This window comes from Dendrobates tinctorius, unplaced genomic scaffold (genome assembly GCF_039654945.1).
Source record: "Dendrobates tinctorius isolate UK_male_01 unplaced genomic scaffold, ASM3965494v1 ptg000107l, whole genome shotgun sequence".
NCBI classification, from domain to species: domain Eukaryota; kingdom Metazoa; phylum Chordata; class Amphibia; order Anura; family Dendrobatidae; genus Dendrobates; species Dendrobates tinctorius.
Window position 1 is genome coordinate 25,568,216 of NW_027361775.1, and position 15,429 is coordinate 25,583,644.

The following is a 15,429-nucleotide window of genomic DNA, read 5'->3' on the forward strand; positions in this document are numbered from 1 at the left end:
TTATACTGCGAGTCTGATGAGCTGGAAGCCCCCTCCATTCCTGCACTCTATGGAGCTTTTATGCGGCTGTAAAAAGTTTTGAAACGTTGCATAATTTCAGAGCCACCAGCAGCTGATAAAGTGATGCAACTTTTGTCATTCTCACCCAGATATGCTGGGACAGGGGCATGCGATCACCGCTCATTAAATTCATGGTGAGCGGCAGCTTTTGTTACCATAAATCATCCTAGAAGCTGCATGATGCTACTTTCATGTGCCGTGGGGGGAAATCAGCGCTTCAACACTGCAGAAAGGAAAAAAGTGTAATTGTAAAACAGCTACATATAACCCGATATGTGCGTGGCGTCCGCTCCGGTGGTCCCTGGCACACCACACACTACAGGGCCCCCTGGCACTCCACTCACCACACATGGCAGCGCCCCCTGGCTCACCACACACCATACACTCCAGGGTCCTCTGGCACACCGCACATGGCAGCGCCCCCTGGCTCACCACTCACCATACACTCCAGTGCCCTCTGGCACACCACACATGGCAGCGCCCCCTGGCACACCACTCACCATACACACCAGTGCCCTCTGGCACACCACACACTCCAGGGCCCCCTGGCACTCCACTCACCACACATGGCAGCGCCCCCTGGCTCACCACACACTCCAGGGCCCCCTGGCACTCCACTCACCACACATGGCAGCGCCCCCTGGCTCACCACACACTCCAGGGCTCCCTGGCACACCACTCACCATACACTCCAGGGCCCACTGGCACACCACTCACCATACACTCCAGGGCCCTCTGGCACACCACACATGGCAGCGCCCCCTGGCAAACCACTCACCATACACTCCAGGGCCCTCTGGCACACCACACATGGCAGCGCCCCCTGGCACACCACTCACCATACACTCCAGGGCCCCCTGGCACACCACTCACCATACACTCCAGGGCCCACTGGCACACCACACATGGCAGCGCCCCCCTGGCTCACCACTCACCATACACTCCAGGGCCCTCTGGCACACCACACATGGCAGCGCCCTCTGGCACACCACTCACCATACACTCCAGGGCCCTCTGGCACACCACACATGGCAGCGCCCCATGGCACACCACTCACCATACACTCCAGGGCCCCCTGGCACACCACACATGCACACATGGCAGCGCCCCCTGGCACACCACTCACCATACACTCCAGGGCCCACTGGCACACCACACATGGCAGCGCCCCCTGGCACACCACTCACCATACACTCCAGGGCCCACTGGCACACCACACATGGCAGCGCCCCCTGGCACACCACTCACCATACACTCCAGGGCCCACTGGCACACCACACATGCACACATGGCAGCGCCCCCTGGCACACCACTCACCATACACTCCAGGGCCCACTGGCACACCACACATGGCAGCGCCCTCTGGCTCACCACTCACCATACACTCCAGGGCCCTCTGGCTCACCACTCACCATACACTCCAGGGCCCACTGGCTCACCACACATGGCAGTGCCCTCTGGCTCACCACTCACCATACACTCCAGGGCCCTCTGGCTCACCACACATGGCAGCGCCCCCGGCCCTCTACACACGGCAGAAGCTTCCTGGGATTCCACCAGACTTCACGTTCTGTAGTTCGCTTTGAATGAAGTACGATAAAGCTTACACACCGACATCAAAGAATGACACATGCGCAGTAGACACATCCGGCAGGCTGTTACGCCTGCGCCGTAGACCATTTGTGGTGTGCTTAACGGGCATGCGCGTTACGGCCTGTCCCTGCCCCTGGCTCGCGTTTCCCGTCAGCTTGGTTGCGCAGGCTCACTGAGGAGTCGGGGTGATGGCGGCCGCGGTGTTGGCCGAAGGCTCGGTGGTTCCCAGTTACACTGGTATTATCCATAATGGTCACGGAGTACCCTCTGCTTCCGGCACTGGTGTGGGACCTGCAGCTTGGAACCGTTCACTAGAAAGGGCTCTGGAGGAAGCTGCGGTCACCGGGTCTCTGAATCTGAGCGGCAGGAAATTGAGAGAGTTTCCGCGGAGCGCAGCGCGACAGGATCTCAGTGACACAACACAAGCTGGTGAGCGGAGGAGCGGGCGGGGGTAGCACGGCACTGGCCGTATGGCGAGGCTCGGTCACAGGTTATGTACACAGTGTGCTGCCAGGATCAGCGCTCACACCAGGTGCCAGCGGTATGTCCATGTACACAGTGTGCTGCCAGGATCAGCGCTCACACCAGGTGCCAGCGGTATGTCCATGTACACAGTGTGCTGCCAGGATCAGCGCTCACACCTGGTGACAGCAGTATGTCCATGTACACAGTGTGCTGCCAGGATCAGTATGTCCATGTACACAGTGTGCTGCCAGGATGAGTCCTCACACCTGGTGCCAGCGGTATGTCCATGTACACAGTGTGCTGCCAGGATCAGCGCTCACACCAGCGGTATGTCCATGTACACAGTGTGCTGCCAGGATCAGCGCTCACACCTGGTGACAGCAGTATGTCCATGTACACAGTGTGCTGCCAGGATCAGCGGTATGTCCATGTACACAGTGTGCTGCCAGGATGAGTCCTCACACCTGGTGACAGCGGTATGTCCATGTACACAGTGTGCTGCCAGGATCAGCGCTCACACCAGCGGTATGTCCATGTACACAGTGTGCTGCCAGGATCAGCACTCACACCTGGTGACAGCAGTATGTCCATGTACACAGTGTGCTGCCAGGATGAGTCCTCACACCTGGTGCCAGCAGTATGTCCATGTACACAGTGTGCTGCCAGGATCAACGGTATGTCCATGTACACAGTGTGCTGCCAGGATGAGTCCTCACACCTGGTGACAGCGGTATGTCCATGTACACAGTGTGCTGCCAGGATCAGCGCTCACACCTGGTGACAGCAGTATGTCCATGTACACAGTGTGCTGCCAGGATCAGCGCTCACACCTGGTGACAGCAGTATGTCCATGTACACAGTGTGCTGCCAGGATCAGCGCTCGAACCTGGTGCCAGCGTTATGTCCATGTACACAGTGTGCTGCCAGGATGAGTCCTCACACCTGGTGACAGCGGTATGTTCATGTACACAGTGTGCTGCCAGGATCAGCGCTCACACCAGCGGTATGTCCATGTACACAGTGTGCTGCCAGGATCGGCGCTCACACCTGGTGACAGCAGTATGTCCATGTACACAGTGTGCTGCCAGGATCGGCGCTCACACCTGGTGACAGCAGTATGTCCATGTACACAGTGTGCTGCCAGGATCAGCGCTCAAACCTGGTGCCAGCAGTATGTCCATGTACACAGTGTGCTGCCAGGATCAGCGCTCACACCTGGTGACAGCAGTATGTCCATGTACACAGTGTGCTGCCAGGATCAGCGCTCACACCTGGTGACAGCAGTATGTCCATGTACACAGTGTGCTGCCAGGATCAGCGCTCAAACCTGGTGACAGCAGTATGTCCATGTATACAGTGTGCTGCCAGGATCAGCACTCAAACCTGGTGCCAGCGGTATGTCCATGTACACAGTGTGCTGCCAGGTTGAGTCCTCACACCTGGTGCCAGCGGTATGTCCATGTACACAGTGTGCTGCCAGGATCAGCGCTCAAACCTGGTGACAGCGGTATGCCCATGTACACAGTGTGCTGCCAGGATCAGCGCTCACACCGGTGCCAGCGATATGCCCATGTACACAGTGTGCTGCCAGGATCAGCGCTCACACCAGGTGCCAGCAGTATGTCCATGTACACTGTGCTGCCAGGATCAGCGCTCAAACCTGGTGCCAGCGGTATGTCCATGTACACAGTGTGCTGCCAGGATCAGCGCTCAAACCTGGTGCCAGCGGTATGTCCATGTACACAGTGTGCTGCCAGGATCAGCGCTCAAACCTGGTGACAGCAGTATGTCCATGTACACAGTGTGCTGCCAGGTTGAGTCCTCACACCTGGTGCCAGCGGTATGGCCATGTACACAGTGTGCTGCCAGGATCAGCGCTCAAACCTGGTGACAGCGGTATGTCCATGTACACAGTGTGCTGCCAGGATGAGTCCTCACACCTGGTGCCAGCAGTATGTCCATGTACACAGTGTGCTGCCAGGATCAGCGCTCACACCTGGTGCCAGCGGTATGTCCATGTACACAGTGTGCTTCCAGGATGAGTCCTCACACCTGGTGACTGCGTTATGTCCATGTACACAGTGTGCTGCCAGGATGAGTCCTCACACCTGGTGACAGCAGTATGTCCATGTACACTGTGTGCTGCCAGGATGAGTCCTCACACCTGGTTACAGCAGTATGTCCATGTACACTGTGTGCTGCCAGGATGAGTCCTCACACCTTTTGCCAGTAGTATGTCCATGTACACAGTGTGCTGCCAGGATGAGTCCTCACACCTCGTGACAGCGTTATGTCCATGTACACAGTGTGCTGCCAGGATGAGTCCTCACACCTGGTGACAGCAGTATGTCCATGTACACTGTGCTGCCAGGATCAGCGCTCACACCTGGTGCCAGCGGTATGTCCATGTACACAGTGTGCTGCCAGGATGAGTCCTCACACCTGGTGACAGCGTTATGTCCATGTACACAGTGTGCTGCCAGGATGAGTCCTCACACCTGGTGACAGCGGTATGTCCATGTACACAGTGTGTTGCCAGGATCAGCGCTCAAACCTGGTGCCAGCGGTATGTCCATGTACACAGTGTGCTGCCAGGATGAGTCCTCACACCTGGTGACAGCGTTATGTCCATGTACACTGTGTGCTGCAAGGATCAGCGCTCAAACCTGGTGCCAGCAGTATGTCCATGTACACAGTGTGCTGCCAGGATGAGTCCTCACACCTGGTGCCAGCGGTATGTCCATGTACACAGTGTGCTGCCAGGATCAGCGCTCACACCTGGTGCCAGCATTATGTCCATGTACACAGTGTTCTGCCAGGATGAGTCCTCACACCTGGTGACAGCGTTATGTCCATGTACACAGTGTGCTGCCAGGATGAGTCCTCACACCTGGTGACAGCGGTATGTCCATGTACACAGTGTGCTGCCAGGATCAGCACTCACACATTTTGCCAGTAGTATGTCCATGTACACAGTGTGCTGCCAGGATGAGTCCTCACACCTGGTGACAGCAGTATGTCCATGTACACGGTGTGCTGCCAGGATGAGTCCTCACACCTGATGACAGCGGTATTTCCATGTACACATTGTGCTGCCAGGATCAGCGCTCACACCTGGTGCCAGCAGTATGTCCATGTACACAGTGTGCTGCCAGGATGAGTCCTCACACCTGGTGACAGCAGTATGTCCATGTACACGGTGTGCTGCCAGAATGAGTCCTCACACCTGATGACAGCGGTATGTCCATGTACACAGTGTGCTGGCAGTATCAGCGCTCACACCTGGTGACAGCAGTATGTCTATGTACACAGTGTGCTGCCAGGATGAGTCCTCACACCTGGTGACAGCGATATGTCCATGTCCATAGTGTGCTGCCAGGATCAGCGCTCACACCTGGTGACAGCGGTATGTCCATGTACACAGTGTGCTGCCAGGATCAGCGCTCACACCTGGTGACAGCAGTATGTCTATGTACACAGTGTGCTGCCAGGATGAGTCCTCACACCTGGTGACAGCGGTATGTCCATAGTGTGCTGCCAGGATCAGCGCTCACACCTGGTGACAGCGGTATGTCCATGTACACAGTGTGCTGCCAGGATCAGCGCTTACACCTGGTGACATCAGTATGTCCATGTAGAAAGGGTGCTGCCAGGATCCGAGCTCACCTGGTGACAGCAATATGTCCATAGTGTGCTGCCAGGATCTGAGTTCACATCTGGTGACATCAGGATGTTCGTGTACACAGTGTGCTGTCGAGATCTGAGCTAACACCTGGTGACAGCAGTATGTCCATGTACACAGTGTGCTGCCAGGATCCAACCATACACTTGGTGACAGCAGTATGTCTATATACACAGTGTGCTGCCAGGATCCGAACATACACCTGGGGATAGCAGTATGTCTATATACACAGTGTGCTGCCAGGATCCGAACATACACCTGGGGATAGCAGTATGTCCATGTGCACAGTGTGCTATCGGGATCCGACCATACTGCTATCCCCAGGTGTATGTCCATGTACACAGTGTGCTGCCAGAATCCGAGCTCACATCTGGAGACAGCAATATGTCCATGTACACAGTGTGCTGCCAGAATCTGAGCTCACATCTGGTGACATCAGGATGTTTGTGTACACAGTGTGCTGTCGAGATCTGAGCTAACACCTGGTGACAGCAGTATGTCCATGTACACAGTGTGCTGCCAGGATCCAACCATACACCTGGTGACAGCAGTATGTCTATATACACAGTGTGCTGCCAGGATCCGAACATACACCTGTGGATAGCAGTATGTCCATGTGCACAGTGTGCTCTCGGGATCCGACCATACTGCTATCCCCAGGTGTATGTCCATGTACACAGTGTGCTGCCAGAATCCGAGCTCACATTTGGTGACATCAGTATGTCCATGTACACAGTGTGCTGTCGGGATCTGAGCTAACACCTGTGACAGCAGTATGTCCATGTACACAGTGTACTGCCAGGATCCGACCATACAACTGGTGACAGCAGTATGTCCATGTGCACAGTGTGCTGTCGGGATCTGAGCTAACACCTGTGACAGCAGTATGTCCATGTACACAGTGTACTGCCAGGATCCGACCATACAACTGGTGACAGCAGTATGTCCATGTGCACAGTGTGCTGTCGGCATCTGAGCAGACACCTGGTGTGGCAGGTCCCTATGTGGCTGAATAGGGGTGTAGTAGCTTGTCATAGAAACGTGGACACGGCCATCTCTAGAGACGTGCTGTGAGTGTGTACTGGCGTCTAGTCGCTGGGTCTGTCCGCCTGTCTAGTGCTGCGGTATTAGTATAGGACATGATCACTGACGGGTGACGCTGATGCCAGTGATTTTCTGCTCTTGTCTCCTTTGTGTTGCTGCGCCATACTTGCTATTGTTAGGAAATCATTTGTCTGTACCTGGATGTAGTGCACTAAATCGTGGCCTTTAATGGGGTTGAATCCTCTGGCAATTCCTACACAGATGTGACTCAGAATGACAGGGCCGTGACCTGAATGCTCACTAATGTAAGCAGTACCAGCCCCAGCCAGGTGGCATCGGACCAGTAATTACTGAATTCATTAGGTAAAACGACAGCATTAGGGACCATAATCTGACCTCTGTTGGGCCGCCCTTCTGATCTGGACTGCAATGTTCTGTACTTTAGGGTTTTTTCTCTCACTGCGATCTTATTACTTGTTTGTTTACATTTTGTTGTTCATTTAACCCCTTAACGACCGCCGATACGCCTTTTAACGGCGGTAATTAAGGGTACTAAAACCACAGCGCTGTTAATTCACGGCGCTGTGATTTAAGTGAATAGCGCCCCCCAGTGTCGGATTTTCTCCGGGGTCTCGGCTGCCAGGGTAGCCGAGACCCCAGAGAACATGAATCGGTCGGTTTTTACCGACCCCCGCATTTGCGATCGCCGTTATTAACCCTATAACGGCGACCGCAAAAAAAAAAAAAAAAAAGCCGAGATTTTACATTTAATTTCTCTCTCCTCTGATGTGATCGCACATCAGAGGAGAGAGAAATAGGGTCCCCGGTACCTCTCCGTGGCCCTCCGTCCCCTCCCGGTGGTCCCACGTCCCGCCGGCATCCTCCGATGGGCGCCGCCATCTTGAAAATGGCGGGCGCATGCGCAGTGCGCCCGCCGGGAATCCTCCGGCTGGCAGATTCCATTCATTATTTTGATCACTATGATAAACGATCATAGTGATCAAAATAAAAAAAATAGTACATAACCCCCCCGTTTATCACTCCCTTATATAGGCCAATATAATGAAATAAAGAAAATATTTTTTTTTTCAGTTTTCCATTAGGGTTGGGGTAGGGTTAGGTTAGGGCTAGGGTTAGGGTTGGGCTAGGGCTAGGGTTAGGGTTGGGCTAGGGTTAGGGTTGGGCTAGGGTTAGGGTTGGGCTAGGGTTAGGGTTGGGCTAGGGTTAGGGTTGGGCTAGGGTTAGGGTTGGGCTAGGGTTAGGGTTGGGCTAGGGTTAGGGTTGGGCTAGGGTTAGGGTTGGGCTAGGGTTAGGGTTGGGCTAGGGTTAGGGTTGGGCTAGGGTTAGGGTTGGGCTAGGGTTAGGGTTGGGCTAGGGTTAGGGTTGGGCTAGGGTTAGGGTTGGGCTAGGGTTAGGGTTGGGCTAGGGTTAGGGTTGGGCTAGGGTTAGGGTTGGGCTAGGGTTAGGGTTGGGCTAGGGTTAGGGTTGGGCTAGGGTTAGGGTTGGGCTAGGGTTAGGGTTGGGCTAGGGTTAGGGTTAGGGTTGTGCTAGGGCTAGGGCTGGGCTAGGGTTAGGGCTCGGGTCACGACTAGGGTTAGAATTAGGGTTAGGGCGAACTAGAATTAGGGTTAGAATTAGGATTAGGGTTGGGGTTAGGGTTGGGATTAGGGTTAGGGGTGTGTTGGGGTTAGGGTTGGAGCAAGAATTGAGGGGTTTCCACTATTTGCCAACTTTGGGGGTCTAAAAATTGGGGTCTAAAAAAATCGCTTTTGTGGAAATAAAAAAAGACTTTTTATTTTCACGGCTCTGCGTTTATAAACTTTTGTGAAGCGCTTGGGGGTTCAAAGTGCTCACCACACATCTAGATAAGTTCCTTAGGGGGTCTAATTTCCAAAATGGGGTCACTTGTGGGGGGATTTCCACTGTTTAGGCCCATCAGGAGCTCTGCAAGCGCAACATGATGCCCGCAGACCATTCGATCAAAGTCTGCATTCCAAAATGGCACTCCTTCCCTTCCGAGCTCTACCATGCGCCCAAACAGTGGTTCCCCCCCACATATGGGGTATCGGCGTACTCAGGACTAATCGCATAACAACTGCGGGTATGATTTCTCCTGTTACCCTTGTAAAAATAAATATTTGGGGGCGAAAAGATCATTTTTGTGGAAAAAAATAGATTTCGTATTTTCACGGCTCTACGTTATAAACTTTGTGAAGCCCTTGGGGGTTCAAAGTGCTCACCACACATCTAGATAAGTTCCTTAATGGGTCTAGTTTCCAAAATGGGGTCACTTGTTGGAGGTTTCAACTGTTTAGGCACATTAAGGGCTCTCCGAACGCAACATGGCATCCGATCTCAATTCCAGCCAATTCTGCGTTGAAAAAGTCAAACGGCGCTCCATCCCTTGCGAGCGCTGCCGTGTGCTGAAAAAGTGGTTTACCCCCACATATAGGGTATCAGCGTATTCAGGAGAAATTGTTCAACAAATTTTGTGGTTGATTTTCTCTTTTAACACTTGTGAAAATAAAAAAAATTGGTTCTGAAGTAAATTTTTTGCAAAAAAGAGTTAAATGTTAATTTTTTCCTTCCACATTGCTTTAGTTCCTGTGAAGCACTTAAAGGGTTAATAAACTTCTTGAATGTGGTTTTGAGCACCTTGAGGGGTCTAGTGTTTAGAATGGTGCCACTTTTGGGTATTTTCTGTCATGTACACCCCTCAAAATGACTTTAAATATGATGTGGTCCCTAAAAAAAAAATGGTTTTGTAAATTTTGTTGTAAACATGAGAAATCGCTGGTCAACTTTTAACCCTTATAACTTCCTAACAAAAAAAAAATTTTGCTTCCAAAATTGTGCTGATGTAAAGTAGACATGTGGGAAATGTTATTTATTAAGAAATTTGTGTGACACATCTCTCTGATTTGAGGGCATAAAAATTTAAAGTTTTAAAATTGCAAAATTTTCAAAATTTTCGCCATATTTCCGTTTTTTTCATAAATAAACACAAGACTTATCGAAGAAATGTTACCACTAACATGAAGTACAATATGTCACGAAAAAACAATCTTAGAATCAGCGTGATCCATTAAAGCGTTCCAGAGTTATAACCTCATAAAGGGACAGTGGTCAGAATTGTAAAAATTGGCCTGGTCATTAAGCTGCAAACTGGCTCTGTCGCTAAGGGGTTAAACCAGATTCCTTCCAGTGTTTAGGAGCAGAGACATTATCTGCAAAGAGGTGTATGGGGGGCTGAGAGCGCTTGGTAGACAACAGTAATCATTTGTTGTCAGCTGTTATGTTAATGCATAAATAGGTTGTCCACTTTTCGGGACTTTTTTTAAATTATTTAAATGCATATAATTGGGGCTATTCCTTTTTTTTCTCAATTTCATTAAGAAATGTTGCTTTTTATAGCCTCATCTGTCACTGGCTGCAGAATGAGAGGGGCTCATGCAGACGTCCATGAAAAATAAATCTAGACGCTGTCAGTCCGTGTTTTAGCGGCCCATGCTTGCACCGATTTGCACAGATGTCTGCATGAGCCATTATCTGGGAACCTGTCAGTCAGCCGTCTATGACAAAATGACGGAGAGTTTGTAACTTTTTCTTATGTCTTTTGCTGAGCTCCCCCCACCTGGTTTATGACCAATTCATAGTTAAATGTGCCTGGAAACAAAAGGCCTGTAGAAACAAAACTGTGCAAAAATTTTAATAAAACACTATTTTTTATCGCTATTGCATTTAAGAAAAAATAAATTATGGTGAACAATTCCTTTTAAAAGGTTGTTCTGATCTTCATAGCTGGGTATTGTTGAATAATGCTTGTAAAAATGTGCAATTTGCTGTTTACTAAAATTGTAGCTGTTCTTTTGTATACAGCTCGTTGCCTAGGAGACAGACCACCACTGCTCAGTCGTTCTGCCGCTGCCGAGCAGTGATTGCCAGCATATAGGAGGGAGTGGTGCAAATGCACATCCCCAGTGATGAAACATGACTGCAGTAGTGCAGTCATTGTGTGATACATGCTGCCTGGGGTTCGGGCAGCATAAATCAGCTGAAAGGTTCCTGTTAATGTTCATGTAACTTAAAGGGGTGACTGGCTAAACGTATCATTACACCCTAACCACTTTTGTAATTTGCTTTATTGTACAACACTTTATGTGGTTTTTTTTTTTTGATTGTTTGTTTTCTTTTTATGGAACTTCCTGTGACATTTTGTTTGAGAGATGTCTTAAACGTGATATCACAGGAGGCTGGGTCTGCACTCAGTGCCCGCAGCGTCCATTGCTCCTCCTGGAACAGGACATAATCGGGGGCAGCACTGCAGTTACTTACTAGCTTTTTGCATCGCTGCCCTCTAAAGACATCCTGGATTTTGGATCTTGAGTGGTGGACACTGTTGGAGAGGTGAGTACAGCATCGGCACTCTTCCATCTCCTCCACTGCCATAGCTTCTAAATGAAAGAAGACGTCATCAGGAGATGGAGATAGAAGTGAATGACACCAGCGTCGCCCAACAGCTTCTAGCAACGCCCTCACACTAATCATTTATCGGAGGAGGCGCTGGTTTTATCTCCGCCATCTGATGGCGATTCGTTTGAGGTCAGTACTAGAAGCTTTGGCGCTGCACTGATGTCACTCACTTCTATCTTCGCCCCCTGATGGCGTTTTCGTTCAGTTAGAAGCTATGCCAGCGGCAGAGAGAGAAGCAGAGTGCTGGCGCTGCACTCGCATCCCCCACAGCTTCCAGCATCCAGGACGTCTTCAAGAAACCAGCAAGTAACTGCGGTGCTGCACCCTGTGACATACAGTTCCAGGAGGAGCGATGGACGCTGCGGGGAGTGAGTGCAGCCCCAGAATAATCAGCCTCCTGTGACATCATGGTTTAGACTCCCCTCAAATTAAATCTCACAAAGTGCAGTAAAAAATATACCATTGATCATGAGATTGGGGTTCTGGTTCCCAGGAACCACTTTTTGCAGAGCCATATATTGATTGGTGCAATGCTTGACTTCCATACCATCTATTGTCTGTGTGACTGCTTAAGAATCGGAGTACAATGCTCAAACAGTTCCATAGACAATTAATGGAGCAGAAGTTCAACTTGCACACCTGTATTTTATTCAAAATGGGACTGTGCAGCACCCCATCCCTGGGATCTAGAGCTCATGTGTGACCCAAATAATCAGTAAGCTACCTCTAAACTGTGGATAGGGCATATCTTTCATTTTTGAGAATAGCCCTTTAAGGCTCTGTTCATACCTGCATTCTGAGCTCCATTTATCAGCTCAGTTTTAGGAACAAAGAAACAGGATGCATATGGAAAACAGACCTGCTACAAAAATGCAAACTGACAGCAGAAGGGCCCTACTGACTATCATGGGGTCAGTCTGGTTTCAGTTTGGGGCCGCTTGCCTCTGTTTAGTCGTGGATCTATTTTTCACCTAAATTCTACTTCTAAACCCAAGTGTGGATGGAGCCCAGCATTACATTAATCAGTCAGTCTATTGTAACACAAGCATTAAAATATACTGTTACTTCCTTCCATGTGAGCTTGGCCACTTTACACTGTGAATCAGCCAAACTGGTGTACAGATGTGCAGCTGTCGTCCGCTGTCTGCTCCCGGTGCCAGCTACACTCTGGAAATACAGCCTGGCAGCGCTCCAGGACAATTTGCACTTTGTTTTGGCATGTGAGTATTTGAGGGAAAGAAAAAATAGTTTTGAGCATAATGACATCCTTCCACCTGCCTCCCAGGCGTTGCTCATTCATGAAGATTGCATCCTTTCTGTCCTAGAAATGTACAGCACGAAATACTGTCACTTCCTTTTCCAGACAAACAGTTTGTTCTAGTCCGCGGAAACTGTCCAGATCCCACCTAATTGTAGATTACAGCATTTTTTGATGTTGTGCAGGTAAAGCCTATGTCCTACTATTTGTATTGGCCAGTAGACTGTAAGGGCCGCCTCTCCTCTGTACCTGTCTGTCGCTGTTATTTTCTTCTCTAATTTATGTGTGTTTTGTATGTAAACCCTTTTTACATGTTCAGCACCATGGAATCCATGGAGCTCTAGAAATAAATATCACAAGTCCTGTATATTTTTGTTATTTATAAGCTCCTTCTTTGTTCTTCCAGATCTTATATTTATCTCCTATATTTGTATTTTTGATATTGAATTGCCTGTGTCTAAAGACATATTCCTGTGAGGTTTTTTTTGTTGGTGGGGGGTATTATTTTGGTCAGTACTTGCTTTGTACAGTAGATAATTAAATGGATAGTGGCTATAAGAGAAAAAAAAGGCACCGTGCAATGATATACCTATGGTGGAGATTCTCTTTACAATGGATGTGTATTGCTTGTTTTGTGCACTGTCTGCTGGAGAACATTACAGTATATAAAATATAGAATTGTGATTAAAGAGAGAATTTCCTGACATATAGTAGCACTTATTTTTTTCCTATGTATTTTCCGTGTTTTCTGTTGGAGCCTTTCAGTAAAACATGTTTTGTCATTTACCCCAGAAAAGCACTCACCTGATTGTTTTGAAAATGCCTGATATAACCATACCCATCTCTAAAAGGTGATTACAAAATGTTTTCATGATCTGCCATGAGAAACCGCTTAGATACTCTGTAACCAGGCCAATAAAAAATCTGATTTTCAGACCTGGACAATCCCTGAAAGTGTTCAGCAAAGTTAGTAAACTTATAACCTGACATTATCTAAAAGGTAGAGTTTTGCCTTAAAGTGCACCTGTCACCCACTCAAAAGTGGCCAGTTTTTGCTCTTTTTATTTTTGATTTTGTTTCCCTGTTGCTGAGTACTTAGGTTTACTTTTTTTATTTTAATTAATTACCGTAAATCCAAGCAGAGATATGACCATTATTTTTTTTTGTACCTATTATTATGGCGTTTATCGGGGGCGTGACTGGCAGAATTCTCTGGGGGCATGTCTTTAGGCGGCTCTGGGTTATTACCCCTTGGTGAAGAGCATAACATTTAGCACCCCATAATAATCCCGAGATCTCTGAAACCGTATGGTGGATTTAACAAAAAATGTACTATTCAGGGGGGCAGCAGGAATAAAAGGAAAACTGCCCACTTTTCACCTGTTGACTGATCTTCTTTAACCCTTCAGGTTTAGCTTTGCTTTATGCACATTTTGACAGCATAGCAGAACAGGCGATGTCGTGAATAATGATTATATTCTCCGTGGTGGTGTATCGTGGTGTTGCATGGGCCTGGTTCTAGTGGCACGTCCGCTTTCAGTTAGCCGACCCTTTTACTAGTAGTGTGACCTGGTCCTGGTGTTTGCTGCAGCTTGCTCGGTCAGATCCGCGGCTGGTTCTCCACATGCTACACATGACTCCGGAGTTTAAATATAACATGTTGTGTAACCATACACCGACTGGCTGCATATTTCAGCCCGGCTACAGGCGACTTTACTAGCTTCTATTCATAAAGTGACGGTCTGTGACATTTTCTGTCTAGTGTGTAGCTGAGTAAGGGGTTAAATATTTTCATCTGTATTAAAAATATTGCAATGCGTTCCGCGCGTCTATAGTCGCACGCACGCCGGTGTTCTCAGCGCCCGGACGCTCCTTGGGGATGTGCTGACCGTGGACATAAGATGGCTGCTGTCTGATCATGTCTCTGACTTCAGCTGAGCGTGATGTTCACAAGGGGAAGGAGATAAGCGGATTGTTTGCGGGGATCTGACCAAAAAATATCTAATGCCAAAGCAAAAACCGCAACAAGGGAAAATCCAGGTGAATGATCCCTGCAGATCAGAGCGCGCTCCAGCCACAGATCTATTTCTTTTAGACATTTTATTACTTTTACTATCCTCACTCCCCACAACTGATGAAGGTATGACACGGCAGTCACAGACCGGCTGCCATCACTGCGGTATGATCTCACATGGCAGCACATAAGGGTGACTATTTTTTTATATCCTCTGATAATATCTGTATTTAAAGAAGTCCTGATTTTGTTTCTGAAGCCAACATACATGGAAGCGATTAAAGTAAGCTCCCAGGCTGAGCATATGCCACGGCAAATCGATTTTCTATCACAGCACATATGTTCGTTCACTTTAGCCTAATTTCCACGTGGGTTTTGGAGCGTACCCGCTTGTAAAAGATGTTGTGTTCCCATACCCGTAGGCTCTGTGCTAGTGGCTTCACACAGCGCTTTAGGTCCTGAAGGTAACGTGTTCGCTTGGAAATGCCGCGTAATCTACTGGCAGCATCTAATCAACTAGAGGAGCTGAGCAAAACATGTTTCAGCTGACGGGAAAAGATTCTCTATGAATTATAGTTTATACATGAAATCCCTGCTGGTTCTCAGCTTAGGAGTCAATCTGTTATTGCTTACTTTCCCTGTTCTATAGAGAGCTGGAAAATCAATAATTAGGACCACCCTTTTCGTAATAATTGTTTAATTTTTACGTTGGATGGCTTAGAACAGTAATGTCTTGTTCACATGTTGCTGTTTTTGACGCCATTTTTTAGTGTGTGTGGGGGGGGGGGGACACGCAGCATTTTACTGTGCCAGCAAAGGTTTGGATATATGCTTCTTTAT

The 15,429-nt window shown here is 49.1% G+C and overlaps 1 protein-coding gene across 7 annotated transcripts in view; it reads left to right on the forward strand.

The window, feature by feature from the left end:
* The first annotated feature begins 1,717 nt into the window (after positions 1-1,717).
* LRCH3 (leucine rich repeats and calponin homology domain containing 3) overlaps positions 1,718-15,429 on the forward strand; it is a 107,663-nt gene continuing 93,951 nt past the window's right edge. For 2 of the 7 annotated variants that reach the window (XM_073589288.1, XM_073589290.1), the window contains exon 1: positions 1,718-2,082. In XM_073589288.1, the coding sequence (XP_073445389.1) occupies positions 1,842-2,082 (241 nt within the window). In that variant the 5' untranslated portion in view covers positions 1,718-1,841. The remainder of the gene's footprint in view (positions 2,083-15,429) is intronic. The other 5 variants (XM_073589287.1, XM_073589289.1, XM_073589292.1 and 2 more) reach the window with 3 other exon arrangements.